The sequence below is a fragment of the Chenopodium quinoa genome, unplaced genomic scaffold (assembly GCF_001683475.1).
Source record: "Chenopodium quinoa cultivar QQ74 unplaced genomic scaffold, ASM168347v1, whole genome shotgun sequence".
In the NCBI taxonomy this organism is placed as follows: Eukaryota; Viridiplantae; Streptophyta; class Magnoliopsida; order Caryophyllales; family Amaranthaceae; genus Chenopodium; species Chenopodium quinoa.
In genome coordinates, this window is record NW_018745684.1 from 5,298,602 (window position 1) to 5,326,008 (window position 27,407).

The window sequence follows — 27,407 nt, forward strand, 5'->3', positions numbered from 1 at the left end:
GTACTTTAAGAATTATAGTTGAAATTCATGCTGCATAGAAGATTTGATATTGAATTTTTGTTTTTAAGAATTATATTCGTTGAAGTTGTATTATTATATATTTATATGTTATAGATTTATATATAGTTGGGGACTGATTATAATTTTGATTCGTTGGGGTCTGATTATGTATTGATTCGTTGGGGACTTGCATTGGGGTCTAATTATAGATTTAAGCAAGGCTAAAGATATTATTTATTTAACAAAGGAAAGCATTGGTAATTTTACTGTATTATTTAATTTTATGTAATTATCACCCGTAATATAAAAAAATAATGACAATAATCTTGATGTATTTGTAAAACAAGAAATTATAACAATCACTCCACCCGTTTCACTCGCGGGTGATGGATGGATTGGATACGGATGATGGGTTTGGCGGGTGACGGTTGGGTCGGGTGGATGGGTTTGGCACACTACTAGAAAACAGCCAATTAACGACGGAAAAAATCCGTCGAAAAACCCTGAAATTTCGTCGGAAATGCCCATTTTCGACGGAATTCCGTCGGAAGGCACCGTCACATTACATTTTGTAGGAATTTCGTGATATTCCGAGGGAAATTCCGTCGGAAAGGTCCATTCCGACGGAATTTCCGACGGATTTTGTTCTGTCGGAGTCAAGTTTGACTTAATTGGGAAGTCCGTCGCAATGTTCAGACGGAACATTTTCCGTCGGTATGAGTTACATTCCGACGGAATTTTCCGTCGGAAGAGGTATATTCCGACGGAATTTTCCGTCGAAAAAGTCAATAAAGTCGGAAAAGTCAATAAAAAAAAAACAGCCCCCCTTACCCCACCCAGATCCACCACTGCCGACACCCCTGCTCACCACCCCAACCCACCCCCACCACCAGCCCACCCCCTGCCCCCTACCCACGCATACCCCCCTGCACCCATAATAACCACGCATACCCCACAGCCCCCTTACACACCGTAAACCACCCAGCTCCACCCCGTAAACCACCTACCACCACCAGCCACCACCAAAAATTCGAAAACCCACAAAAAAAACCCACAAAAATCACACAAAAAACAACCAAGCAAAAATAAATCAACAAAAATAAACTCAAATTAAACAACGAAATCAAACATTAACCACACAATCGAAATTAACCCACATTAATAATTAAAAAAAAATCAAAGCAAATTAGTAGAAACAAAACGAAGACATACCTTCAATTCCACCTCCAAAACCTCGAATTTGGGATTATATGGTTAAATTCGACCATAAAAACTCCAAATCTGGAATTTTTATAGTCGAATTTGACCATAAACATCATAATTGTTGACGACCACCAGCCCACACTCGAGGATGAAGGAGAACGAATAAAAAAACGAAAAAGGAAACGAAAATGAAGGAGAATGAAAAAGAAAACGAAAAAGGAAAAGAGGATTAAGGAGAACGAAAAAGAAAACGAAAAAGGAAAAAAGGAAAGAGAATGAAGGAGAAAGAAGGAGAACGAAGGAACGGAAAAAGAAAGAAGGAGAAAGAGGAACAGAGAAAGAGAAGAGGAGAGGAGAGAGAAAGAGAAGGAGAAAGGGGAAGGAGAGTGGCGGAAATGGGGGGGGGGGTTTGGGTTGTTTTAGGGTTTGGGTTTTAAAGGGTTTTCTCATTTTTTTTTTAATTAAGATTCCGACGGAATATTAATCCGTCGGAATATTTGGGATTTCCGAGAGAATATTCCGTCGGAAATTTTCGACGGAATTTAATTCCGTCGGAAAAGGTACATTACGACGGAATATTCCGTCGGAAGCCTATAGTTTCGAGGGAATTAATTTCTGTCGCAAGAATTTCGACGGATTTTCCGTCGTAATGTACCTTTTCCAACGGAATTTTCTGACAGACCCTAATTCCGTCGGAAAGTTCAAATTTTCCGACGGAATTTAGGTCCGTCGGAAAGATTCCGTCGGAAAACTGCCTATTTCTAGTAGTGACAGATGGATGCGGGTGAAGCTCCATCCGACCCGAAGCCGATCCGTTGTTATTCCTACCCATCACCCATGGCGGGTATGGTTTTCATCTCCATCCCCGCCCCACCACCCACCAAACCGAGACCCATCCCCACCCTAACCCTATTGGGGCGGGTCTCCTACTTGACCCGCCCCATTGACATCCTAATAATGCTGAGGGAGTAGCTTATAGTACAGTGTATTCAACATATTTAATTTTTTTTTCATATAATGTTAAATATATATATATATATATATATATATATTAAGTTTCTATTGTATAAAGCTAATTCATTAAAATCAATTAATATAAAATTGATGACCCCTTTCACAGTAATTAAATAATAATCACATATATATACAATTTCATGAATATCCTTCCCCAATAACTTCGATAAGGCTATTATTTAGTTCGTCTTATTTTTGGCTTTTCGGGTTTGAATTGATATGAACTTTTTTATTTATTTATTTTTTAATTTTTATGTAAACTTATATTTTTCTTTGGATTTCACTTAATCTATTTTGATTGTTTGATTTGACTAATTAAAGTTTTACGCTATTACATCAAATGGTTTTTATTAGAAATGTATTAATGTGTACTTTTTAAATATGTAATTTTCATAATAATTTTTTTTATCGCGAAATTAAAGATATTGAACGATAAAATATTACAAATTAAACAATAAAGTGGATATGAACTTGTATTTTTAAATTGCAGGTCCTGAAATATGTAATAAGGTTGTTATATGAGGTGAACTAAACATAACCTGAGTTTTCTAATACTAGGACCTCTCCTCATTACTTGATTGTTTATTTTTCTACATTAGGCTATGTTTAGTTGCCTTATTTGTTCTGATCATAACCTTTTTTTTTTTTTTTTCCTATTCCCAATCCAATAATAGTTTGTCTTATTTAACTAAACATTGACCTTATATATACATCAATCTATAAAGAAAAATTTATCAAATGGATGGATCTTATTTGATTTGTGTTAATGTATGTGTATTTTTCAAATATTTAATTTTCATAATTTTTTTTTTCAATGCATAAAATTGTCTTCAAAATTTGTCACACTTATGCCAATTGTTGCTGTTGATGCTCTAATTGTATTGTATATTCCTCTAGTTTATTTGCTACACAATTAGTCAATAATCTTATATTTTGTGTATAAATTATTAGCGACTAATATATACACGTGGCATAATAACCATTCGAATGTATTGGGACAAGAAACAACCAATGAACAATTTACAGCCTATTGGTGGGGATCCAAAGTAGTAAGGTGTCTTAAGGAACTATAATTAGGAAAGACTCACTAAATCACAAGTAAATTTTAATGAAAATTACAATATAAGCCGTTATATTAAACAAAGTGAACCACCAAGCTTTGGAGAACTCACCTTTTAACTTTAAGGTCACGAGTTCGAACCCCACTAACTATAAAATGTTTTGAACTAAAGGGATTCCCTTACTTCCCCCCTCTACTCTCAAGCGATGACCTGGACTAAGATAGGTTCAAGTTGGACAACTATTACATACCATGATTAGATAAATGTTGTCAATCAAACAACTACATCATATTAGAAATAATAAGTTCATATTATGATAACTACATCATATTAGAAATAATAAGTTCATATTATTCTCCCTCTATTTTTTAAGTGCCCCATAGTGACATGACACACACATTGATGCAAAACTTGACCAACAATATCTTTAATTATCAATAACTACAAATCATAATAATTGAAAATTAATAGTCTAGCATAAATTTCCATATGTGGCTGGCCACACAGTGTGACCGGGGTTACTCTGCCAAGGGTAACTCTATCAGTTAAGGGTTGGTGTGGCTAGCCAGGCCAGAGTTACATGGTAGTTAGTCGATCGGGCAGGAGTTAGCTTCTCGATCGGTTAGGGGTTATTCAGTCAGGGGTTACTTGGTCGGTCAGGGGTTACCCGATCAGTGTTTTGGTATGTGTCAACTTGCTGTACAGTGTGAGTAGCCATACAAAAAAAAAATCACCGATAATTAGTTCATTGAGACGATTTCAACAAATTTTCACAAAAACTATATTTATATGAGTAATTCACAAATATTGAACAGTGTCAAAACTTTCCATTAAAAAACGGAAAGAGTATACGTAGTATATTCTTTGACACAATCTAATTGCCCCTCCACGTAAGTTCCACTTCTTTGTTCCTAATCTACAACGGAGTACCGAGTACGTACTAAACATAACCTCTTTGACTTGAAACCTCGTTAGTCGTTGTTCCTCTAATTACAAGTGTAAATTGTGCACAATTCAACTTCATCTACACTTCTAAACCTTCCCGCTGTTTTATTCCAATACTCAATCATCAACATCTTCTCAACAATCCTTTCTTTGCCTCACTCAATCTCAAATTTTGAATTTTTTTTTTATAAAAAAATGCTCAGAATTTTATCTCGCAAAAGATGGAACCCTCTCAAAATTCGCCAATACAACCCACCAAATTTCTTCAATCCCTCAATATCATCTCATCAATTTTACCCTCAATTTGATTTTTCATCATCTGGGTGTTCTTCAGAACCTTCAAATTCCTTCAATTCTCTCCTTTTTCACACCGAAGTTCGATTTTTTTCATCTGGGTACCCGTTAATTCGCGGTAATTTTGAAAATTCATGTCGAATTGAAGGTGGGTTTTTGAGAAATTTCAGTTTTGTGGGGTCAAAGAGGAGATTTTGCTGCGTTTCGAGCCGAGAATCAATGGAATACGACGTCGTTATAGTGGGAGCTGGGCCTGCTGGGTTATCTGCTGCTATAAGATTGAAGCAACTTTGTAGGGAGAAAGATGTTGATTTGTCAGTTTGTGTTGTGGAAAAAGGGGCTGAAGTTGGTATGCTTATATTCTGATTGCATTGTGTTTTTTGTTTGTTTATAGATTATGATTGATTTCATAGAAATTTGGTAGTTTAATGATATGATTATGCATATGTACTATATCATTATGTTTTGGTGTCTGTGTTGTTTGAATTAAAGCAATTATCTTTGAATCTGAGAATGAGATTTTTGTGCCTGTCGCTTACTGTACCATTGTTACGAACATGTATAGAAAGCCACGAAGGGTAGTAATGTATGCGGAGTTCTATTCCGAGTACCATCTTGTGGAACTTTATTAACTAAGCTAACTGACGTCCACGCTTTGAAAAACATTAGTGATGGATGGGAGTTGAGGGTTTAATGTGATATTTGACTTTGACTAGAACAATAGGTCTACCCGATTTTACATTAGTGACTGTTTGCGTTGTTGAATTCTACAATCACGTTGCAATATCCTAAAGGCTCTATGGCATTGACACTGCAATTTGTTGCAGAAGCAATTAGCTCTTAATTTTTCGATGTGAACCTGCTTGGTAATCGATAAGTCTTAATTTTTCTTTTGGATTCAGGCACTCACAAGAAATTTTCATGTTGTCTTTCAAACTATGCTAGTCCCTTCCTCCTCCCTTCATGTGATTACTTACTAGCATCTGGTTGACTAGAGAATATCGTACTCACTATGTTATAATTTCTGTTTGTCGCTAGGAGCACATATATTATCTGGAAATGTCTTTGAGCCACGAGCACTGGATGAACTCATTCCAGAATGGAAACAGGAACAGGTGCGTTTGTAATTACTTTGAATATCAACCTTTTGTGTCTCGATTATACAAGCCACAACCATGCGCACTGTCAATAGGAAAGCTAATTTGTTTTATCCTTTTATGTTTATAGGCACCTATTGATACTCCCGTTTCATCTGATAAGTTTTGGCTCCTTACAAGGGATCGTGCATTGTCACTCCCAAGTCCATTTGACAACAATGGAAACTATATTATAAGGTGATTTCTTAAATGATTTAATGTCTTTAATCTTGGCATGTGTTTGCAATTATGTATGGCTTATATCCATGTAATGCTAATCCAGGGGAATGTTACATCCCTCTTTGCTTGTTATCTGCAATTTCATGCAATTGATCTTTTTGAAGTCATTTGTTAATGATAAAGGGAGTATAACTCTAGCAGAAAGCCCTTCTCCCACAAAATCCGTTAGGCAGTCAGTTAGTGAATACTCCTAGTGGACCTGCTTTTACTATCTACATAGTCTGGCTAGTTTCTTCAAAGAGAAGAAGCTAGTTCATATACTAAATACTAACAAGAAGCTACTATCTTAATGGAAGGAGGAAGGAAAGGGGATCTATTGGTAATAAGTACTTAGACTACTTACTATAGGTCTTGGTTTTGTAGTGAATGAAAGGTTTTATTAGTAACACGAGTCTGGAAGTGATGAAATTCAGGGAAAACGTGATAGTGGGATTTCTTTCAAAAAGGAAGGAAACCACCGGAGGATGTGGTCCAATAACTTTTTGACAATCTTAGGCTGGAAACATCTTCACCGCAAAAGCTGCAGCAAATCGTTCAATTTCTGGACCATCTCTTATGGAAGGAAGCCCTTCAACCGAAAACTTCCAGGCTCGATTTAGGACTCTTGGTCCGAATTTTGGCTTGGGAGTTCTATGTCGTTGTAGCCATAGAAGACTCGGCCTAAGCAATGCCCAAAACTCTAATGTTGCTACTGTTCTGTTGATCTTGCTCTATTAGCCGTGCAATCATCAGACCAGACACCAAAGCTGGCCCCGAAAAAAAGGAAGTATCATGATACGTTGGATTCTATAATAGCATTTTACCTTTTTAATGTCAGAACACCAGTGGTGTTTGGGGGTCTTTTATGTCCTTCGGGAGAGTTACGATTTCCTAGCAGACTTCCTTCTTACGCCTGTACCTGCACGAGTAACGGAGACTCCGGATGGGGGTGGGAGTTCCGCCTCCGAAGATTAAGTTAGTATCTTTTCGAAGTGGAATAAGAACGATAAAAGCTTCTCGGTTCGAGAGCGTTTCAGTAGGTTTGAGCTTTGTTTGTTTTTTGTGTGGTTGCAATTAATGTGTGTTCCCCATAAATGAGGTCTACCCTTACTATTTATAGTAAGGGAGAACTGTACCTCAATTAGGGTACAAGGGACACGTGTTGCAAAGGGATTGGGCCTTTGCAGACCGTTGAAAGATTGACACGTGTCAAGCCTTTATTGGGCCACGTGTCTTAGGGTATTTTCACCCTAAACATCTGCCCCTCACAGGTGAGATGTGGCAAACTCACGTGTCACCTGTGACAGACGTAGGGTGCATGGGGTAAGTGACGGTTCGTCTGCTTCCCCCCTTCTCTTTTTTTTTGAATTTCAAATTTTCGTGCAGAAGGTGACTGTTCGCCTTCTGCCTCTTTCTATAAGTAGGGTGGCTACCTCTTTCCTCCGCACTTTTTATTTTCTTCAAATTTTTTTTCAAAAATTTCCTGAGAAAAAGCTCTGATACCGGCTGCTTCTTTCAAGACTTTCGAGCATCCGGTTTTCGCAAGAACTTGAAATCTGCCTTCCGGCTGAGTGCGGATTTAGTAAGGTACCGTCTGCTTTCTCCCTCTTTGCCCCTAGATTAAGGACCTCACTCGGCATTTTGCCGCCTGGGTATATTTTGTCCAAAATTTCTGAATTACCCCTACCTCATCCGGGATTTCCCGTCTGAGGTTTTTGAAATATTTCCCTAGTTTTAAAATGCCCTCATCCGGCATTTTGCCGCATGGGGCTGGCTTGGGACAAGTCCAAAAATCCCCCTCATCCGGCGTTTTGCCGTCTGGGATGTTTAATATACACCCATCCGGCATTGTGCCGCATGGGACCCCTTTGAGCCAACTTTGTTTTTATTCAAACTAGTTATAAGTAACCCCATCCGGCCTTTAGCCGTATGGGGGTGGTTTGAGCAGCCTTGGCTTTTTCTCAAACATCATTCAAATTGCCCCCATCCGGCATTTAACCGTATGGGGGTAGTTTGAGCAGCCTTGGCTTTTTCTCAAACATCATTCAAATTGCCCCCATCCGGCATTTAACCGTATGGGGGTAGTTTGAGCAGCCCTGGCTTTTTCTCAAACATCATTCAAATTGCCCCCATCTGGCATTTAACCGTATGGGGGTAGTTTGAGCAGCCTTGGCTTTTTCTCAAACATCATTCAAATTGCCCCCATCCGGCATTTAACCGTATGGGGGTAGTTTGAGCAGCCTTGGCTTTTTCTCAAACATCATTCAAATTGCCCCCATCCGGCATTTGACCGTATGGGGGTAGTTTGAGCAGCCTTGGCTTTTTCTCAAACATCATTCAAATTGCCCCCATCCGGCATTTAACCGAATGGGGGTAGTTTGAGCAGCCTTGGCTCAAACCTTGTTTCAAATTGCCCCCATCCGGCTTTCAACTGTATGGGGGTTGTTTGAGCAGACTTTAGCTTTATCTCAAACATACAAATAGCCCCCATACGGCATTTAACCGTATGGGGGTCGTTTGAGCAGCCTTGGCTCAAACTTTGTTTCAAATTGCCCCCATCCGGCTTTTAACCGTATGGGGGTCGTTTGAGCAGCCTTGGCTTTTTCTCAAACGTTGTTTAAATTGCCCCCATCCGGCGTCTAACCGTATGGGGGTTGTTTGAGCAGCCTTTAGCTTTTTCTCAAACATACAAATAGCCCCCATACGGCATTTAACCGTATGGGGGTCGTTTGAGCAGCCTTGGCTCAAACTTTGTTTCAAATTGCCCCCATCCAGCTTTTAACCGTATGGGGGTCGTTTGAGCAGCCTTGGCTTTTTCTCAAACGTTGTTTAAATTGCCCCCATCCGGCGTCTAACCGTATGGGGGTTGTTTGAGCAGCCTTTAGCTTTTTCTCAAACATACAAATAGCCCCCATACGGCATTTAACCGTATGGGGGTCGTTTGAGCAGCCTTGGCTCAAACTTTGTTTCAAATTGCCCCCATCCGGCTTTCAACCGTATGGGGGTCGTTTGAGCAGCCTTGGCTCAAACTTTGCTATCCTTCATCAGGGACTCCACCGCTTGGGGAGCTTTTGAATGAGTTTCTATTAAATACGTCTGATCTATGTATCTTTGTTTCAGCTCTAAACACATTCGGAGACTTCCGCCTGTGAAGGTTTCTAGCAATCAACTCAGCAAATTTCAACCTCCAAAGGTACCGTCTGCACCCTGTTTCAATTCTTTTTGTTAATTTTCCGGTTGCATAGATAGGATATGGACCCTTCAATTATACACTCGGCACAGCCTACGACTGCTGTCAGGCGGTCACCAGGCACGGCTGAGTCTAGGACTGGGACTGCCGTCTGGGGGTATTTGGGCGAACCTTCACCTACCTCGAATCCGACCGTCTCTGTTCATGTGCAGGACAGAATGGCTCGGATAAGATGGACGGCAGTTGACCCGGATTACAAGTCCGACGACGCAGCCGAAGATCCGGCTGATCCCAGAAACGAGGACCAGACGGCAGGACCGTCTGGTGAAATTCCTTTGGAAGAAACCCTGGGGACTCGTCAAGATTCCCCGAGTGGTCCGAGCACACCGGGTGACAGCATATTAGAAGACTCTGATTCTAATGCCGAAGGATCCGGCGATGAATCTGCTGGAGAAGAGTCTGGGTCCGAATCTGAAGCCCCTGCACAGGAGGCTGAGCCTATTGATGAGGAGGCCTACAAATGGCCGGCTAAGGGGGATCCGACTGACATGACCATGTCTGCGAGAGACGTGGTCACCCTTACTGCAACCCTTCCTGCCTTTCTTTTTAAAAGGAAACCAGTTGGGAAGGACTGGGAAATAAGAGTCCCGCCTGTTAATGCAGCCGTCGTATGGACGGACGACTTGGACCATGCCGATGATTTTTTCGGCTGTTATGAGGCGGCATTCAAAGCAGGCCTCCGGTTCCCCCTTCACCCCTGCATCAAGGACATATTGCTGGGGTATGACTTGGGCGTATGGCAATTGACTCCTAACTCTTGGGTCAATATTTTGGGGTACATTGCCGCATGTGAGCTGCAGGAGGTAAACCCCAGTTGGGAGGCTTTTGCACACATGCATTACCTCAGCCGGGCTCCGGGTGGGTGGAATGCCTGGTACACCCTTACCACCAACCAAGAATACATGATGACTTTGGAGAAGCCATCAAAGTGGACCAACTGGAAGAGCAAATTTTATGTCGTCTCTTCCCCTTCCACTTCCCTAAATCACAGGCTGCGGCGGTATAATAAGCACCCGGCATTGCTGGGCAAAAAATGCGCGCTCCCGAAAGTGCCGTCTGAGGCCTGGGACCAAATAATGGAGACGGGTCTCTTCCTCAAAACGACCCATCTGATGGAGGACGGTAGTGAAATCATCGTCCCAAAGTTCTGGGTACCCCTCCCGGAATGGTTCAGGGATGAGACCTTTTTGTCCCTTTGCAATCTAAGTTCAATGTTTAAAAAGAGTAGGTTCATTAACCCATCCGGTATTCTGACACCTGCTTATGCGTACACTTGTTCTAACTCGAATTTCCCTTTTTGCAGATAAAGCTAAAAGAATGGTGCCTCCAGAAAAGACACCTGCCTTCTCAGCCATTGAGCTGAGAAAGAAGCAAATCGAAGAGAAGAAGGCGGCACTGGCCGCCAAGAATGCTGGGGTAAAACCTCTTACATTTCTTACCGGATGACATATGGTGAGCTACCTTTATTTCTAACTGATTGCTTTGTTTTGACTATTTTCAGGGTGGAACCCAAGGCATGCCAAAATCACTAGCAAGCATGCACAAAAGACCGGCTGGTGACATACCTCAGCCGGCTTCAAAAGCTTTGCCGGGTCCACCTTTGGCAGCTAGTCCTGCAAAGAGGACGCCTGCCCCTGCCAGGCCAACCACCGCAGGGAAGAGCCTGCAGCTAACGCCGAGTGCTTCGGCGGGCCATACCCGGATGGGATCTGGCTCAGATGCGGCTGGGGGGGATGGCACCCCACAGCCTGAACAAGGTAACACCTCTGCCTTTGACCTGCCTTTGACCCCCCCTGGCCGCTTGGGTATATGAGAGTCAAAACTCATGCAAGCCAGTCTGGGAGCTCCTCTGGCAGCCGCATGAATATAGGCGGCGCATATGCCCAGTATCTGACAAGTAAACCTTCCTTTGCAGATGAGTCTACCAGCCGGCCCGACTACAACCAATATGCCAAGAGAATGGTCAAGACTCTGACCCGTTCTGAGAAGGAGGCAGTGCCGGCTGTACACCAGGTTAACCTGGATCGCATCAACTCTCTTCTTGCTGAGGTAAATAACCCGAATGACCTATACATGTCTCAAACTCTGTTTTTGCCAGATGAGTAGTAATTATCATCATTAGTTCTAACACCCTTTCCGGCTGGTACCATAGGTGATGCTGAGAGTGGACGGGCTCCGAGTCCCCTTGCGTAAAAAGCAAGAGGAGGTAAGAGACGCTCAGAAGCGTGCCCTTGACCTGATTGACGCTAGTCAATTTCATACTATTAACTATGATAAGGCAACTAAAGAGAGGGAGTTGGAACAGGAGGAATTGCTGAAGAAGGCTGTACTGGCTGGGGATGAGGCTAAGAAGAAAGTTGAAGATCTTGAGCTTAAGGTCAAGAACCTCCAGGCTGATCTTAGAGCTCTGGAAGGTGCTGACAGGGAAAATGCCGACCTCCGCCAGAAGAACAACGAGCTGACTGTCCAACTCGCTAATATTCAGGCGGCCCACAAAAAGGAGCTGAACGAGGAACTCGGCCGCCTGATTTCAGAGAATGAAGCCGACTGCGAGGAACGCATGAAGCTGGCTTGGGGCCTCATCCATCCGGACTCTGACTTTAACTATTTCAACCTCCGTTACTTGTATGCTTCTGAAGTTTATGAAGCTCAAGTACTCGGCACTCCTGCCCCTCCTCCTTTCGACGAGTGGGCTGAGAAGGGGTTAGGGTCAGAGCCGGATGGGGTGCCAATGGGAGACCAGCCGGAACAGCTGCAGGAGCAGACGGCTGAGACTCAGGTAGCTCAAGGGTTGGAGCAGCCTCAGCAACAAGAGCAACAGCAAGATCAGCAACCATAAACTTCTCTCTTTTTTTACCGGCCTGCGTGCCGTGTATTTTCAATGTAACTTTCCCGGACGGGGGTCCGGCTAACATTTCCGTTAGATTAATATTAATCTATTTAACCGACACAGTCGGTTTTGCTATCTCTATTATTAGCATTTTTTTATATATGCATTTTTACAAGTATTTACAAGTATTTCAGCCGTTCTATATATGCCGGATGAAGTAGCGATACCACAATATGCCCCTGAAATGGCTACCTGTTTACCCCAACAGTAGACTGGCAGCCGTTTCATGGAAGCCGGATGGGGGGTCAGTGACTGACCTAACCTTGCCCCGTCTGGTCCAATAAAAAGCCGGATGGGGGGTCAGTGACTGACCTAACCTTGCCCCGTCTGGTACAATAAAAAGCCGGATGGGGGGTCAGTGACTGACCTAACCTTGCCCCGTCTGGTACAATAAAAAGCCGGATGGGGGGTCAGTGACTGACCTAACTTTGCCCCGTCTGGTACAATTATATATAGGATGGGATGTAAAACCGTTTAGGTGGTTACGGTGGCCCATTAGGAATTTCATTTTTCCGGATGGACCTCTTTTGGGTCCTTGCCGGATGAATGCTAGATGCAAAGGATCATTTCTAACGGCTGCAAAATTGTTTTAGACAAATGCCGTTTGAGTTATTGGATCGCTAGAACAATGTTCCACCCAGAAGGGAGCTGTTCTCTCCAGTGATTCACCCGGATGGACCTCTTTTGGGTCCTTGCCGGATGAATCCTAGATGCAAAGGATCATTTCTAACGGCTGCAAAATTGTTTTAGACAAATGCCGTTTGAGTTATTGGATCGCTAGAACAATGTTCCACCCAGAAGGGAGCTGTTCTCTTCAGTGATTCACCCGGATGGGTGTCACCGGATGACTGCTCTTTTTGGAGCAGTGGTTTTAACAAGTGTTCTTCCGTCTGTGTTCTTGCACTAGACAGGTGCAAATACAATTGTATGAATGGAAATTATATGCTTTCACAAAATCCTTAGAAGTAGTACTTTTTCAAGTTATCTACATTCCAGGTACGAGGCAGCCGCATTCCGTCTGGGGTTTCCAGGCGGTATGTGCCGTTTCTAACTTCTTCAAAAATCCGGTAGGGTCCCTCCCAGTTTGGGGTCAGTTTCCCTTGTTCGCGTGCCCTACCGGTTGCTTCAAGCTTCCGTAATACAAAATCTCCAACTTTGAGGGGGCGTTTACGCACCCTTTTGTTGTAGGCCCTCGTCATTCGAAGGCGGTAGATTTCATGACGCAAGGCGGCGTTGCCCCTTCTTTCTGGAAGAGTATCCAGAGACAGGCGCATGGCTTCCCAATTTGCCTCTTCATCATACAACATGATTCGAAGTGTTGGCTCATATAATTCAATGGGAAGCACCGCCTCTGTGCCATATGCCATAAGGAATGGAGTTTCACCGGTTGACCCCTTCTCAGTAGTTCTGATGGACCAAAGAACGTGAGTCAACTCTTCTGCCCAAAGCCCGCCTGCCTTCTCGATCTTTTTCTTTATGCCGCCTGAGATGAGCTTGTTGAAAGCTTCAACTTGACCGTTTGCTTGCGGACGGCCAACGGATGCAAAGTAGTGGGAAATCCCTTGATCTTGCAACCAAGTCTTTAGGACAGGCGTTTCGAACTGGGGGCCATTGTCAAAGACCATTGACATTGGTACACCGAACCGGGTGATGACATTTCTCCAGATGAAGGAGATGACATCCTTAGTTTTGATGCCCTTAACCGCCTCGGCCTCGACCCACTTGGTGAAGTAATCAACAGCCACCAAGATGTATCTTCTGCCGCCTGGGGCAGGAGTGTATGGCCCCAAAATATCCATGCCCCATTTTGCAAAGGGAATTGGACTGTGAATAGCTGTTAAATCAGTTGTCGGCTGCCTTATCAGCCGGCCGAACCTCTGGCACTTGTCACATCTTTTCACCAGATCTAATGCATCCGCCTCAAGGGTAGGCCAAAAGTATCCTTGCCGCCGGGTTCTTTTGGCGAGGGTCCTCCCGCCAATGTGAGATCCACAGAAGCCGGCGTGCAGATCTTCCAGTATTTCCTTACCCCGTTCTGGGGTAACACACTTGAATAGCGGCTGCAAGTAACCCTTCCGGAACAGTTCACCTTTGTGCATTGCGAAGCTTAATGCTCGTCTTTTAAGAGCAGCTGCTTCGGATGAGGTTTTCGGTAGAGTGCCGTCTACCAAGTAATTCCGGATGGGGTCCATCCAAGTGGAGCTTCGATCTAGAACTCCAATGGGGTCATGTTCAATGCTTTTCTTTTCCATGACTTCCCAGAAGACTGATCTAGGCGTATCACATGTGGCGGAGGATGCGAGTTTGGATAGTGCATCCGCCTGATGATTCTCGGATCTGGGTACTTGACTTAGGTTGAATTCATCAAATGCCCCAGCCTCCTCTTTGACTGCCTGAAGATACTTAATCATCACCGGATGGGTGGCCTCGTAGTCACCGTTGTACTGGCTAACGATGAGTTGGGAATCTGAGCAGGTGTCAACTTTCCTTGCCCCGACTGCCTTACACATGCGGATACCGGCTAGCAGGGCCTCGTATTCAGCTTCATTATTCGAAGCTTGAAACTTGAATCGTAGAGCATACTCGTATTTGTCCCCCTCCGGAGAGTGAATAATTACACCCGCTCCGCAACCATTCAGCGTAGAGCTCCCGTCTACATAAACCCTCCAAACTTGATCAGTTTTATCCGGCTGTATTGGCCTTGTCATTTCAACAATGAAGTCGGCAAACGCCTGACCCTTCACTGCTCGCCTGGGTTCGAAAGTGATTTCTAAGCTTTGGATTTCCACAACCCATTTAATCATTCTTCCGGATGACTCTAAAGTGGTCATAGGCCTTTTGAGCGGCTGATCAGTGTAAACGGTCACCGGATGTGCTAAAAAATACGGTTTCAGCCGCTTGACTGCTTTGAACAAAGCCAGACCGAATTTTTCGATCATGGGATAACGAAGTTCAGCATTCCGGAGGACATGGCTTATAAAGTATACCGGGAGCTGATTACCGTCTCTCTCAGCAAGGAGGACGGCGCTCAAGGAGTGATCCGAGACGGCCAAGTACATGTAGAGAGCCTCCTGGGGTAGGGGACTCACTAATCTTGGCAAAGAATGCAGGTGTTGCTTCAGCCGTTGAAATGCCGCCTCAGCCTCTTCACCCCATTCAAACCTTGACCTCTTTTTGATTGCTTGAAAGAAATACAGGCACTTGTCACCTGACCGGCTGAGGAATCTCTCCAATGCCGCCACGCAACCGGTAAGCTTTTGAGCCTCCCTGACGGTACGTGGCGACTGCATGTCAATCACCGCCTGTACTTTGTCCGGATTGGCCTCTATGCCCCTCTGATCAATCAAAAATCCAAGAAACTTCCCGGACTCAACTCCAAAGACGCATTTTTTTGGATTTAACATGACTTTATGCCGTCTGAGGGTGGTGAGAGTTTCTCGGAGGTCGGCTAGATGATCCGCCTGCAGCTTTGACTTGACAATCATATCATCAATGTACGCCTCCACGTTCCTTCCAATCTGATCATAAAAGACCGAGTTCATCATTCGCTGGAAAGTAGCAGGCGCATTCTTCAACCCAAACGGCATCACCGTGTAGCAATATAGCCCTTGATCTGTGACGAAAGCCGTCTTCTCTTGGTCTTTCTTCCACAAGGGTATCTGATGGAAGCCGGAATAGGCGTCCATGAAACTCATCAGAGCATGGCCGGCTGTAGAGTCTACCAAATGATCTATCTTTGGAAGCGGGTAGCTATCTTTTGGACAAGCCCTGTTGAGGTCCGTGTAATCTACACACATCCGCCAAGTTCCATTCGGCTTTTTCACAAGGACGACATTGGCTACCCAATCCGGGTAGTAACATTGCCGGATGAACCCAGCATCCAAGAGTTTCTTGACCTCGGTTGCTGCCGCCTGGGACCTTTCCTCGCCATGGTTCCGTTTCTTTTGCCTGACCGGCTTTTTCTTAGGATCCACAGCGAGTCTATGTACAGCAAGATCCGGACTTACACCCGGCATCTCTTCTACTTCAAAGGCAAACACATCTTTGAACTCCTTCAGCAAAAGGAGCAAATCTGATCCCAAACTTTCAAACGCAGCCGTTCCAACCTTGACGGTTCTATCTGGCCGGCTGTCTTCAAGGACAACATCAATTATTTCTCCAGCCGGCTGAGGGCGAAGGACGTCTGTCCTCTCCCCGGACAGTGATTGCTATTGTTTCTCCTTTACAGGCGCCAGTTGGTCCGCCTTCCTCTTTTTACCGGCTGGCTTTGTAGCTGGTAAGCTTTGATCACAGTCGTCAAGTTCAACAATTTCTTTCTCTTGACCGCCTGTGTTAAGCGTTGGTTTGATGTCCGAGAGGTAACACTCTCTCGCCATCTTTTGGTCCCCACTCAAGGAACCGACTGTGCCATCATCCCTTTCAAACTTTATCAACATTAGAGATGGGATGATGACTGCCTTTGAGAGGTTAAGGGTTGGACGGCCATTGTAGGCAGTCAGCTCTTCTACAACAAGAAACTTGACAACCATGTGCCGGCCCTTCCCCTTCTCTCCGAACCGGATGGGTAGATCAATCATGCCCACCGGATGTACTACTCCTCCCCCAAAACCTACAAGAGGGTATGAGGCCGGATGCATGCTACTGGGCTTATACTTGAGTTTCTCCAAGCACCGGTAGCTGATGAGGTCAGATGAGCTCCCGGTATCAATCAAGATCCGGCCAACTCTTTGATTGGCGATTTTGCACTCGATGACTATGGGGTCATCATGAGGCCGCCTGACCTCGCCTCTCTCTCTCTCGGAGATGTTAACTTCCGGAAATGAATATTCAGACGACTGGCCCTCATCCACTGAGTTGACCATTTTCCGAATGTTGTCTTTTGTGCCCCGGATGGTAGGCCCACCTCCCGCAAATCCACCGGCTATGGTCAGGATGGTTTCCTCATCCGTATCCGATTGAGTAGCCGTCTTCTTTGGGGGTGGTCTTGCTTGTTTAGGAGTACCCCTTGACTTGGAAAGATAAGATTTGAGAGCCCCCTCATCAGCGAGCCGGTCGAAGAGCCGCCTGAGGCTAAAGCAACCCTCAGTGTCGTGGCCAATTTCCTCATGAAAAAGACAATATTTGCTCTTATCCCGGGCGCTTAGAGGACTCTTCATAGGAGACGGTTTTTCAAGATTCAACCGGTCCTTTACTTCGTTGAGAATGGAGGCACAGTCCTTGTTGAACTCGTACTTTGGCACATACGGATCCGACCTCTTCCTTTTCTGGAAAGGTTGTTCGGATGAGTCTGCCGCCCATACCCCCTTTCTCTTGTCTTCCTTTTTGGCCGGCTGGGTAGGCCGACTCTCTTTTTTATCGGATCTTTTGTAATCCGTTGGAAGTTTAACAGCACACAATTCCACTGCCTGAATGTAGGCCTCCGCCTTCATGAGCGCCTCGTGAAGAGTGGAGACCCTCTTCCTAACCAAGTCAAACTTAAAAGTTGATCCATCTTTTAAGCCTTTGAAGAAATCAGTATAGGCAACGTCATCAGACAATCCATGGATTTGGATCCTCATCAGGTTAAACCGCCTGACATATGACCGGAGCCCCTCTTTGTCTCCCTGTTGTATTGCCCCTAGATCAAGGCTTGTTTTCTTGGCAGGGATGTTCATAGAATAGTTGGACGTAAACCAGTAGGCCAAGGTCCTGAAATTATTGATGCATCCGGCTAGGAGGTTACCAAACCAACGTTGAGCAATCCCTTTCAACGTAGCCGGGAAGCACCGGCACCATGAGGCGTCATCCAAACCCTGCAAATACATCAGGTTGTGTATGCTATGAGGTGATCTTCCGGGTTGGTGGTACCGTCGTAGGCGCCTACCAACACGTTTTTGATTTTAGACGGCTGGGTCATCTCGGTGATTTCTCTGGAGAACGTCGTTGGCTGTTCCCCAAGGTTGAGCAGCTGGAGCTGCCAGTCCATAGGCTGGACGGGCGGCTGATGCTGCCCCCCGAAAATACCTGCCTGTGCATAGGGGGATCCAAAGGGCGTATACGGTGTTCCATGCACTGCCGGTTGGATCATATGGGGGCCGGATCGAGCGGAAACCTCGCTCGTCCGGCTGTCATTGTTTGTTCTCGAGTGCCTTCCTGAGGTGGCATTGAAGCTGTCTCGAAAGGTCGATGTTGATGCCGACTCGGATCGCTGAGTCTTTTTATCTTGGATGAGCGTCTGGGCGTCAGAATAGACTTTCTTGGTTCCATCCGACTGAATGTGCCGGACGGGCCTTCTGACTCCATCTATAGGAGTGTGCATCTTTGAGAAATCAAAGAGCCTAGCCGGCATGTTTGACTTCGGATGCGGGGTAGATGCTCTACCCTTTACAGTTTTGGCTGTCTTTTTACCGAGACGCCTTTCTTCCGCCTGACCCTTACGGGGGCCGGCTGTATAGTCCAGAAGGCCTTTGATCTCTCCTTTGAAGCTCATCATCATATTCATGAGCTCATCTCTGGAGACTGGGGAGTCTCCAGCGGTAGAGGTTAACCCAAGCGGCCCCCTAGTTGGCTTGCTAGGAGCCGCCTGGTTCCCTTCCCGTTCTCTCTTATCTTTGGAACGGGTGCTCTTGGTCCTTAAAGAGCCATCCGCAGCAGTGTAGGCTTCCAAGTCATAGTTATCGGCTGTATCTTGGTCCGAATGGACCTCAACCTCCCCAGTAGGCAGATTGCCTTTACCAAGTAGTATAGGCTCAGATGTCATCTAGAAAGTACTCTCCCCACAGACGGCGCCAGATGTTTGGGGGTCTTTTATGTCCTTCGGGAGAGTTACGATTTCCAAGCAGACTTCCTTCTTACGCCTGTACCTGCACAAGTAACGAGACTCTAGATGGGGGTGGGAGTTCCGCCTCCGAAGATTAAGTTAGTATCTTTTCGAAGTGGAATAAGAACAATAAAAGCTTCTCGGTTCGAGAGCGTTTCAGTAGGTTTGGGCTTTGTTTGTTTTTTGTGTGGTTGCAATTAATGTGTGTTCCCCATAAATGAGGTCTACCCTTACTATTTATAGTAAGGGAGAACTGTACCTCAATTAGGGTACAAGGGACACGTGTCGCAAAGGGATTGGGCCTTTGCAGACCGTTGAAAGATTGACACGTGTCAAGCCTTTATTGGGCCACGTGTCTTAGGGTATTTTCACCCTAAACAAGTGGCACATACGCTTTATTAGGGAGGATTCCCAAGAGGCTGCTTTCCAACATTAATAAGTTGTTTTCATTTCAGTCCAAAGGAGAGGAAAGGCTCCAGTTTCCTGGTTACTGGTTGATGGAGGAGATTTTCTTAGAGGCTGAGATAGGATTTTGTTTAAACACACTGCTCGCAGTGGTCTGGCTTGTGGCAAGAAACATGTGGTGAATCAGGTGTAAAAAAAAAGTTGGAATGTCAGCAAATGACAACAATCTGGAAAAATTACATCATCTCTTGGCTCTAAGGGTTTGGTCTCTGTTGAGCTTGCTAAATATTCAGAGGTTTAGTCTCACAAATTGTTGCCAGTGTCATTACAGGGGCTTGACCGTCTACTGGCGGTTATGGTCTCTGACTGTGGCTGGGCTTTTGTGAGATGGAGTGATGGAGTGCTTAGAGGGGGAGAGGATTATGGCGGGAGCCCTTTTGCAGTGATATTATCTGTGTAGCTTTTGGAACTGCTTTCTGAATTCTTTTAGTTTTGGTACATTGGCTTCCTGTCGTTCTGATTAGCAATTTTGTTTCTAAATTATTCAGAAATTTTGTATGATATGCATCGTTTGTAATTTTCAGCTGTCCTTTGCATTGGTTGTCATGGGAATTTGTCCTCGTTGAGTCTGCGGTAACTAGAAATTCTTTTTTATGCAGTTTGAGTCAGTTAGTACGCTGGATGGCAACGAAAGCTGAGGAATTAGGGGTTGAAATATATCCTGGCTTTGCTGCCAGTGAGGTACTTTATGATAAGAATAAATTGATTAAGTCATACCTTCAGCCCCATGCTAATGAGTTCTGTAAATAGACAGATATTGTACAATAAAAATCATGAAGTTGCTGGTATAGCAACAAATGATATGGGGATTGCAAAGGACGGATCAAGGAAAGACAACTTTCAGCGTGGTGTAGAATTGAAAGGCATGTGTTTTCTGAAACTGTCATTCCTATTTTAAAATGCATCTTTAGATTGTACAACATTATTAGCTGCCCAATTTTGATGTATCGCGGTGAATTGCTATAATGGAATTAATTCTTTGACTTCCAGATTATAATGGGCTTACAGAAAATAGTCCCTAAAATGTCCTGCACTTCTTATTTATTGTGAATTAGGAGACAATCATCACATTTCGAACTAAGGGTCAATTAGAACAGGTTTTTTTGTCGATTGCATGGGTAAGGTTGCAAAAGTCTGGCAACCCACCACTCACCCACCCTGCAGAGAGCTGAAGGTTGTTAGAAGCATTTGGGTAATGTTGTTGTAAGGATCGAACTATGTGGGCGAAGTTTTGTTTAATACAAGGACTTTTTTGTCATGTAGCATTGTGTCTTAGCTATTTAAGCAATGTTGAGGAGCATATGTAAATATGAGGTGGGTCCTGCAGTATTAGGATGTTATTCTGGCCCAGTAAGTTCATTCGACCAAGCTACTTACTAGAAACAGATAACAACTGTTGTGTGCTGACTGCCAAATCTTGACATTGGCTTTGTATGCCAAATTGCCAATGTCTCTTAGGATTTAAGATTGCCTTTTTGGTATAGTAAATGATTATGGTGCTGATATGTATTGATCTACCAATTAGGTCAGACAAAAATGGGGTTCTCTTGATTTATGTTTTCTCTAAAGAATTTAGCTTGAAGGGCCTTGAACTTAAATTATTTTTCTTACTCATCGAGTCATCTCTGCTACTCTCTGAAGATATAACTTCACCAAAAATAGCTTTTTGAAATATTCTTGTGTGAGTTGCTTGCAGGGCGGGTTACCCTTCTTTCAGAGGGTTGTCGAGGATCACTATCAGAGGTCTATTAACTGAATCTTGTGTATAATCTTGCTGCTAAATGTCACCTAAACTGCACCATATTCTAACTGTCCCCTTTTTCTTACAGAAAATAATAAAAGAGTACAAGTTGAGAGAGAAGGGGAAGGCTCAACATCAGACTTATGCTCTGGGAATTAAAGAGGTAACATGCAAATTTCTGGTGCGTGAATTCTGCATAGGGAGAATTTTAACTTGATAATCTTAGTTTTATCAGTGTAAACATCTGAAGTTTCCATTCTTGAACTAACCTATTAGAATTCCTTAAGAAGGGTTAAAATCATTCTAAGCTAATGTCTAGGTAGCCTATTTTTTGCTTGTAGTGAATATAGTCTTTATGGTCTGAGAAACAATTTTCACATAGGTATCAAGTGAGGTTATTTTAGTTTATTGAAATACAGAAAGAAATTTTAAGAAGTCAGAGTTTTGGACCCTATTGTCCTCTATAGGTGAAGGTAAGCGATGTTTCATACTATCTCCGTTTCATATTATGTGCAACATTTACTAAAAATGGTTGCTACACATTTTATGCAATAAATGTTTTCTTTACTTTCTAGTTTGTCATTTCTCTCTATCTCTCTCCTCATCACATGCTTCACTATCTTGCTCTCTCTATTCAACACTCACAAACATATTTTGCCTAGAAGTTCATGCATGCTCATTTCTTGCACATAATATGAAACAGAGGTAGTATTACAAATTTAGTTGGGTGTAGAAGATAGTCCTTGGCTTGGAACCTTGTGATGATTAGATTAGAAATAATTTCTGTTGTTTGGAAGCGAAGTCTTGTTCATTTTGATATATGCTGAGTTTTATTTTTGAGATTGCCTATTTGCCTCTGTATTTTGATGTCTCTAATTTTTGACAAGTTTCATCTAATAGGTGTGGGAAATCGATGCCAGCAAACATCAACCTGGCTTTGTGCTTCATACATTGGGTTGGCCATTGGATTACAATACATACGGAGGCTCCTTTATTTACCACATGAAAGATAACTTGGTGAGAAGTTACTATGTCGACATATAATCCGCACATGTGAACATACTTTTATCTATTAAGAACAATGCCAATTTAATATAAATTTTGGTTTGGTTATTTTGCTGCAACTGTTTGGTCTTTCTTATTTTGTGTCCTCTGTTTTCTGATGGTCTTATTTCCTTTTTTTTGAGAGTGAAGCTGTGTAATTTGTGAAATGTTATCTAGGAAGAAAAATTCTGCAGTGCAGTGATACAAATTACTTTCCCTATCATCTTATGAAGGTTGAAACCCTAAATAAAAGCCACTCATGGTCTGAAGAACTTGTCTAGATTGGTTACATTTTAGTCAATAAATATCTTGGTGATATCAGCCTGATCTTGTAGCAAACTAGCTATTAATCAATAACCATTGATCACAATACTACTGTGTTTCATATGTGAATTTTTGATAAAAATTTGTGCAAACTGATTTCTTTTGTAAAAACCTAAATTTGCTTTTCCTTCCATCTGACTAATTTGCGCTACAAAACCAGTGGCTGAGTGGTTGCATTTGCAGAAACTAATGGTTACTCGTCACCTCTGCTTGATGCAGGTATCTGTTGGCCTTGTTGTTGCTCTAAACTATCAGAATCCTTTCCTGAACCCATATGAGGAATTTCAGGTATCTTAGACTTTTCATGTTTTCAAAAATAAAAATATCTGAGTTCAATCAGATATGATTCAGGTTTTGATTTTCAGACTGTAAGGTGTCCTCTATTTTATTTTGTGTAGAAACTTAAACACCATCCTGCAATTAAACCAATGCTTGAAGGTGGCAGCGTTATCCAGTATGGTGCTCGTACACTGAATGAAGGTGGTTTTCAGGTACCAGAAGTATGATAATATATACGAAGTATAGGTTTGTTTAGCTATGGAATCATTTTATGTTGATGCCACTAGCCCCTACACCTATGGCTAAAGCCACTCTACTACTCAAGTGAATCCACACTATACTTGCAATATGTATACACACATAACACACAGATGTGTTTGCATATACAATTTTATTTATTCAATCATCTGCTGGTTACTACATGTGAAATTTGAATTGATGGTAGCCAATTTCAGTCTATTCCATATCCAGTTTTTCCTGGAGGTGCAGTAATTGGATGCTCTGCTGGCTTTTTAAACGTACCGAAAATCAAAGGAACGCATACGGCAATGAAATCAGGTGGTGTTTTTACTCTACCTAAATAAACTAAAACAGGTTGCCACAATCTTCCATAACATGATAAGCCACTCATTTTTATACAGTATTTTTTTTTTTTTTTTTTTTTTTTTTTTTTTTTTTTTTTTTTGGTAGGCATTTCTGGATGTGTCACATAAATGAATTTACTTTTCACTCTTGTTTTTTAAAAATTCCTAAAATTATCTGTATAATTTAAGGTTTCTTACTTGTATGCATCTGAATGAACATTTATGAATTGTCAACCTGCTTTTAGTTGGTAAATTATCAAGTGGTGGTATCGAAGATTTGAAACCGAATAGTATTTGCATCGCTGCTGTTTGTGGCTCCTTATAGATTTCGTAAACAAACTAATGAACTACCTTTTTGTGTTTGGTATCTTGAAGCCTTGAAGGTAGCAAGTGTTATGCCAGTATCATTGGCAGATATCTTCATATGCACATTTTATCTTTTTAATTGCTAAGACCTTTTTTTTTTCTTTGAAAAGCAATGCTGTGAAGTTAGATATGCTTTTTTTTTTTTTTTTTTTTTTTTTTTTTTTTTTTTTGCAAATTGAGTAACTTATACTTAGTATCTTACATTTTCGCTCATTGCTGATAAAGATCTTCGGTTTTCTAATGAATTTTTAAAGGGATGCTAGCAGCAGAATCTGCTTTTGGTCTCCTGCATGAGGGCTTGATGATGGAAGTATATTGGGACAAGTTACGGACTTCTTGGATATGGGAAGAACTCTACAAAGCAAGAAACTACCGGCCTGTTAGTTAACGTACTCTCATTAATTTAATTTTTTGCTTCCCATAAAGATTACATTAGGCTTTGAATTATCTTATGTGGGTATCTTAGTCTTTTTGTTTACATTTGGAGGGTGTCCTAATCTCCTTTATGTTGTAAAGTAGAGAGTTTTTCTGATCATTAAGAGCATTGTCTAAATTCACTTAACCATAAAAGGATACTTTTCTATTGAGAAGTATGTTTTTTCTTTTCTTTTCTTTTCTTTCACCCCCGTGGTTGAGGATTAGATATACAATACTGCTTAATCCATCCTATATATTGTGTGTGCATGTCTTAGTATTTGACCTATAAAAGGTAATTTCTCTGACTTGTCTTGGGTATGTTTATCATATAATAATAATTATTAAACGAGTAATTTGCTCTGCCCAGCAGTTAAAAACGTAATCTGTATTTATCTCTGATAAATTATGCATCCTTGTTATTGAGGATACTACTTTGAGATAATTAATTTAAGGTACCTCAAAAATTTTGGCCAAAATTGTAGTGTTTACATAACTACATATGTCCTCTAGGTAATTGTAAAATCTTTCCTTCACGTGTGTATGTTTGCTGATTGACATAAGAATAGGATGTTTACATTTTGCAATTTGTAAACTGTGTTGGAGTTGGAAGATTAGATTGTTACAGCATATTTGGCATTATTTTCTGGATATCTCAGTAATCTAATGGCCATTCATTTTTTGCAGGCTTTTGATTATGGGCTTGTCCCTGGTTTGACTATGAGTGCTATAGAACAGTAATGCCTTACCTCTACCGATAATCATTTGTAGTTTAACCTTTAACATTGCCCTATCCTTCCGGCTTTTCTCTTGTAAATCTGAGGATTGACATTTTCATATATTTATGGCAGTTACATACTTAGAGGAAGGTCACCTTGGACTCTAAAGCATGGAAAGCCTGATCATGAAGCAACAAATGTAAGTAGGTCATTACTCTTAAGACTTCTATCTCCCATATGTTGTTGCTATTAAGTCTCTCCACCCAATAACATTTTTATTATAATTTGTCCTGTTTGATTGTTCTTTTTAAATTACTATTGATCCAATCAAGTTTCCCTTTCCCACTATATAGATACACTATTGGTTAATAATTAATCGTTTAAACTCCTCAATATTTGTGAAAAGTCGAAAGGGAAACATTTTAGGAGAGATGGTATTAATATCTGAAACTAGTGTGGATATTGTCCTAACAACTTATTACTGTTGTTATTGATTCTCTTTGAAAGAAGTCTTTGTCTTGCTAAGGTTATCACCTGATACCATACATTTTTTTTTTTTTTTTGAATAAATCTGTTTATTTTGAAGACAAAATTATTGTGTTTGATTTTTGTGAGTTGTGACTTCCAAGCTTCCTTTACCTGTAGAAACAAAGACAGTGTTTTGTGTCAAATAAAACAAAGATAGTGATTGGTTATGTTGAACTCACAATTCGCCTTGGAAACAGGGGTAACACAATCATCTATTCTGTATATATACGGATATACCTATGAGAATAGTCGCTGCATATAATGATAAATAATAAATAGACCAACAATTAGCTGATTACTTGATTTGCTTTCCTATCTTTGTGCTTTTATTAGCTCTCTGCACAAAAGGTTTCCTTCTTCTTCTTCTCCATCTGATTCATAAATTGATGGATGTACCACATCCTAGAAAAGTTGCAGGCGACTTAGTATGAGGCTTAATTAATGTCTTCCCCGCCTTTTCATTTTTGTGCTTAGAATTCATTGAAATATTTTATTTTTCTCCAACATGTAGGTGGCAAACTTGCATTCTCCTATTCATTATCCTAAACCTGATGGAGTAATCTCCTTTGACATGCCAACTTCACTTTACAGGTAATTTACAGTTGCTTTAGCCATTTATTCTTTTGTTGCCATATAAATTTTTGAAGTGCAATTATGATTCAACTATTATTGCTGCCGCTTGATGAAGCTGTCACTAGCAACTGCTTTATTCTCTGATTGAACTCAGTTCCTCATGATGACATAATGTAGATGGGGGAATGTGAGGTGGGTCAGTTGGAGCATACCCCAAATAATTAGAGAATGATTCTCAGGTCTGACTCCACCCCCGGGCTGCTGAGTGCTGACTCTCTCAGTCCTCATAAAGGAAGCCAGTGTAAGACCTTGTTTGTCTAAAACAAATGAGAGATCAAAATAGACACATATTGAAAAGAATATACAAGTGCTAGTTTTTGAAACATGTCACTGAATGGCTAATTATTACGGAGTAAATGCTAATTGAACCTGCTATTTTGCTTACATGGCCGACTTGTATCCTTTTGTATGGAATCCCTTCAGGCCTTGAAATTCAATGCAGACTTATGAGAGTATGACACTAGTTATATTCATGAAATTAACACATTCAAAATCTCTTTAATCAAAATGTGTATTCATGCTAATCGACGTACTTGTGCATAGTTTTTCCAGGCTTCCTGAAAAATATACTATGTTCAAGAATATTTATAGGAAACTGCAAAGGTTATCTAACTGTTGATGAAACTACTTTGTGATATTACAATCACTTTCTTTTTATCTGTTGAACTAACCTAATAGATTGATACTAATGATATATTTTTCCGCATGTTCAATACTCTTGAACATTTTCTTATATATATGTTTTTCTTAGGAGCAACACAAATCATGACCACGATCAACCTGCTCATCTTCGTTTGAAAGATCCATTGATCCCTCAACAGGTGAATTTCCCGGAATTCGCTGGTCCTGAATCACGATATTGCCCAGCACGTGTATATGAGTGAGTTCTTGATGTTTTCTTAGCTGTCCTATTCAGTATTGCTTAGCTTGTGGTGATTCTCCTTTGATTAGTTTTGATGGTTTTGTATTGCATGACTTGTAGGTATCTTCCTGACGATAGCGGTGACATGAAGCTACAAATTAATGCCCAAAATTGTCTCCACTGCAAGGTAAATATATTTCGGCTATTCTGTCTTTTCCAATCTGAATTTACTTCAAGAATTCCGACTTATGATCAATTAGAAGTGTGGAAGTAGAACTTGGAAAACCTAGATTAGTATAGGTTAACGTTTCTATTTTGCTGCTAATTCTTCAGGCATGTGATATCAAAGACCCAAAGCAAAACATCGAGTGGACAGTCCCCGAAGGGGGTGGCGGCCCGGGATATTCTGTAATGTAGGATACGGTAGTTCTCAATGGTGCAGTTGATGAATAAAACAGAACGTTCAGCTATATTAACAAGAAGAATATCAATTGATGTAAATAGTACTCTTAATGTTAAGCTTTATATATAATTTTGAGATTGCAACAGTTGCAAGGTTTGTCTTTGATTTGGTTTATTTTCCTGGTCCAAAACTGCATATACGTCTTAGTTTCTTAGGGGTCATAATCTTCCTTAA

At 41.8% G+C, this 27,407-nt stretch overlaps 2 protein-coding genes across 2 annotated transcripts; both read left to right on the top strand.

Moving 5' to 3' along the window:
• The first annotated feature begins 4,236 nt into the window (after positions 1-4,236).
• Positions 4,237-27,318, top strand: LOC110718092 (electron transfer flavoprotein-ubiquinone oxidoreductase, mitochondrial-like). Its single transcript, XM_021896892.1, has 18 exons — positions 4,237-4,866; positions 5,556-5,632; positions 5,745-5,851; positions 19,876-19,957; positions 20,031-20,139; positions 20,973-21,019; positions 21,106-21,180; positions 21,918-22,034; positions 22,605-22,673; positions 22,784-22,876; positions 23,120-23,222; positions 23,869-23,993; positions 24,716-24,765; positions 24,880-24,946; positions 25,787-25,866; positions 26,660-26,788; positions 26,891-26,957; positions 27,104-27,318. Exons 1-18 carry the CDS (start codon positions 4,419-4,421, stop codon positions 27,185-27,187), a joined length of 1,929 nt encoding a protein of 642 aa, XP_021752584.1. The 5' UTR covers positions 4,237-4,418; the 3' UTR covers positions 27,188-27,318.
• LOC110718094 lies at positions 10,470-11,727 on the top strand. Its single transcript, XM_021896895.1, has 2 exons — positions 10,470-10,879; positions 11,038-11,727. Exons 1-2 carry the CDS (start codon positions 10,639-10,641, stop codon positions 11,226-11,228), a joined length of 432 nt encoding a protein of 143 aa, XP_021752587.1. The 5' UTR covers positions 10,470-10,638; the 3' UTR covers positions 11,229-11,727.
• Positions 27,319-27,407: the final 89 nt, after the last annotated feature.

What these genes read in the sequence shown, in the direction of transcription:
- LOC110718092 (XM_021896892.1), top strand. Translation starts at nt 4,419, where the DNA reads ATGCTCAGAATTTTATCTCGCAAAAGATGGAACCCTCTCAAAATTCGC. An exon ending in ATGCTCTGGGAATTAAAGAG is followed by an intron (nt 21,181 to 21,917) that starts GTAACATGCAAA and finishes TTCATCTAATAG; the next exon opens with GTGTGGGAAATCGATGCCAG. An exon ending in ACTATGAGTGCTATAGAACA is followed by an intron (nt 24,766 to 24,879) that starts GTAATGCCTTAC and finishes TATTTATGGCAG; the next exon opens with TTACATACTTAGAGGAAGGT.
- LOC110718094 (XM_021896895.1), top strand. Translation starts at nt 10,639, where the DNA reads ATGCCAAAATCACTAGCAAGCATGCACAAAAGACCGGCTGGTGACATA. An exon ending in CACCCCACAGCCTGAACAAG is followed by an intron (nt 10,880 to 11,037) that starts GTAACACCTCTG and finishes CTTCCTTTGCAG; the next exon opens with ATGAGTCTACCAGCCGGCCC.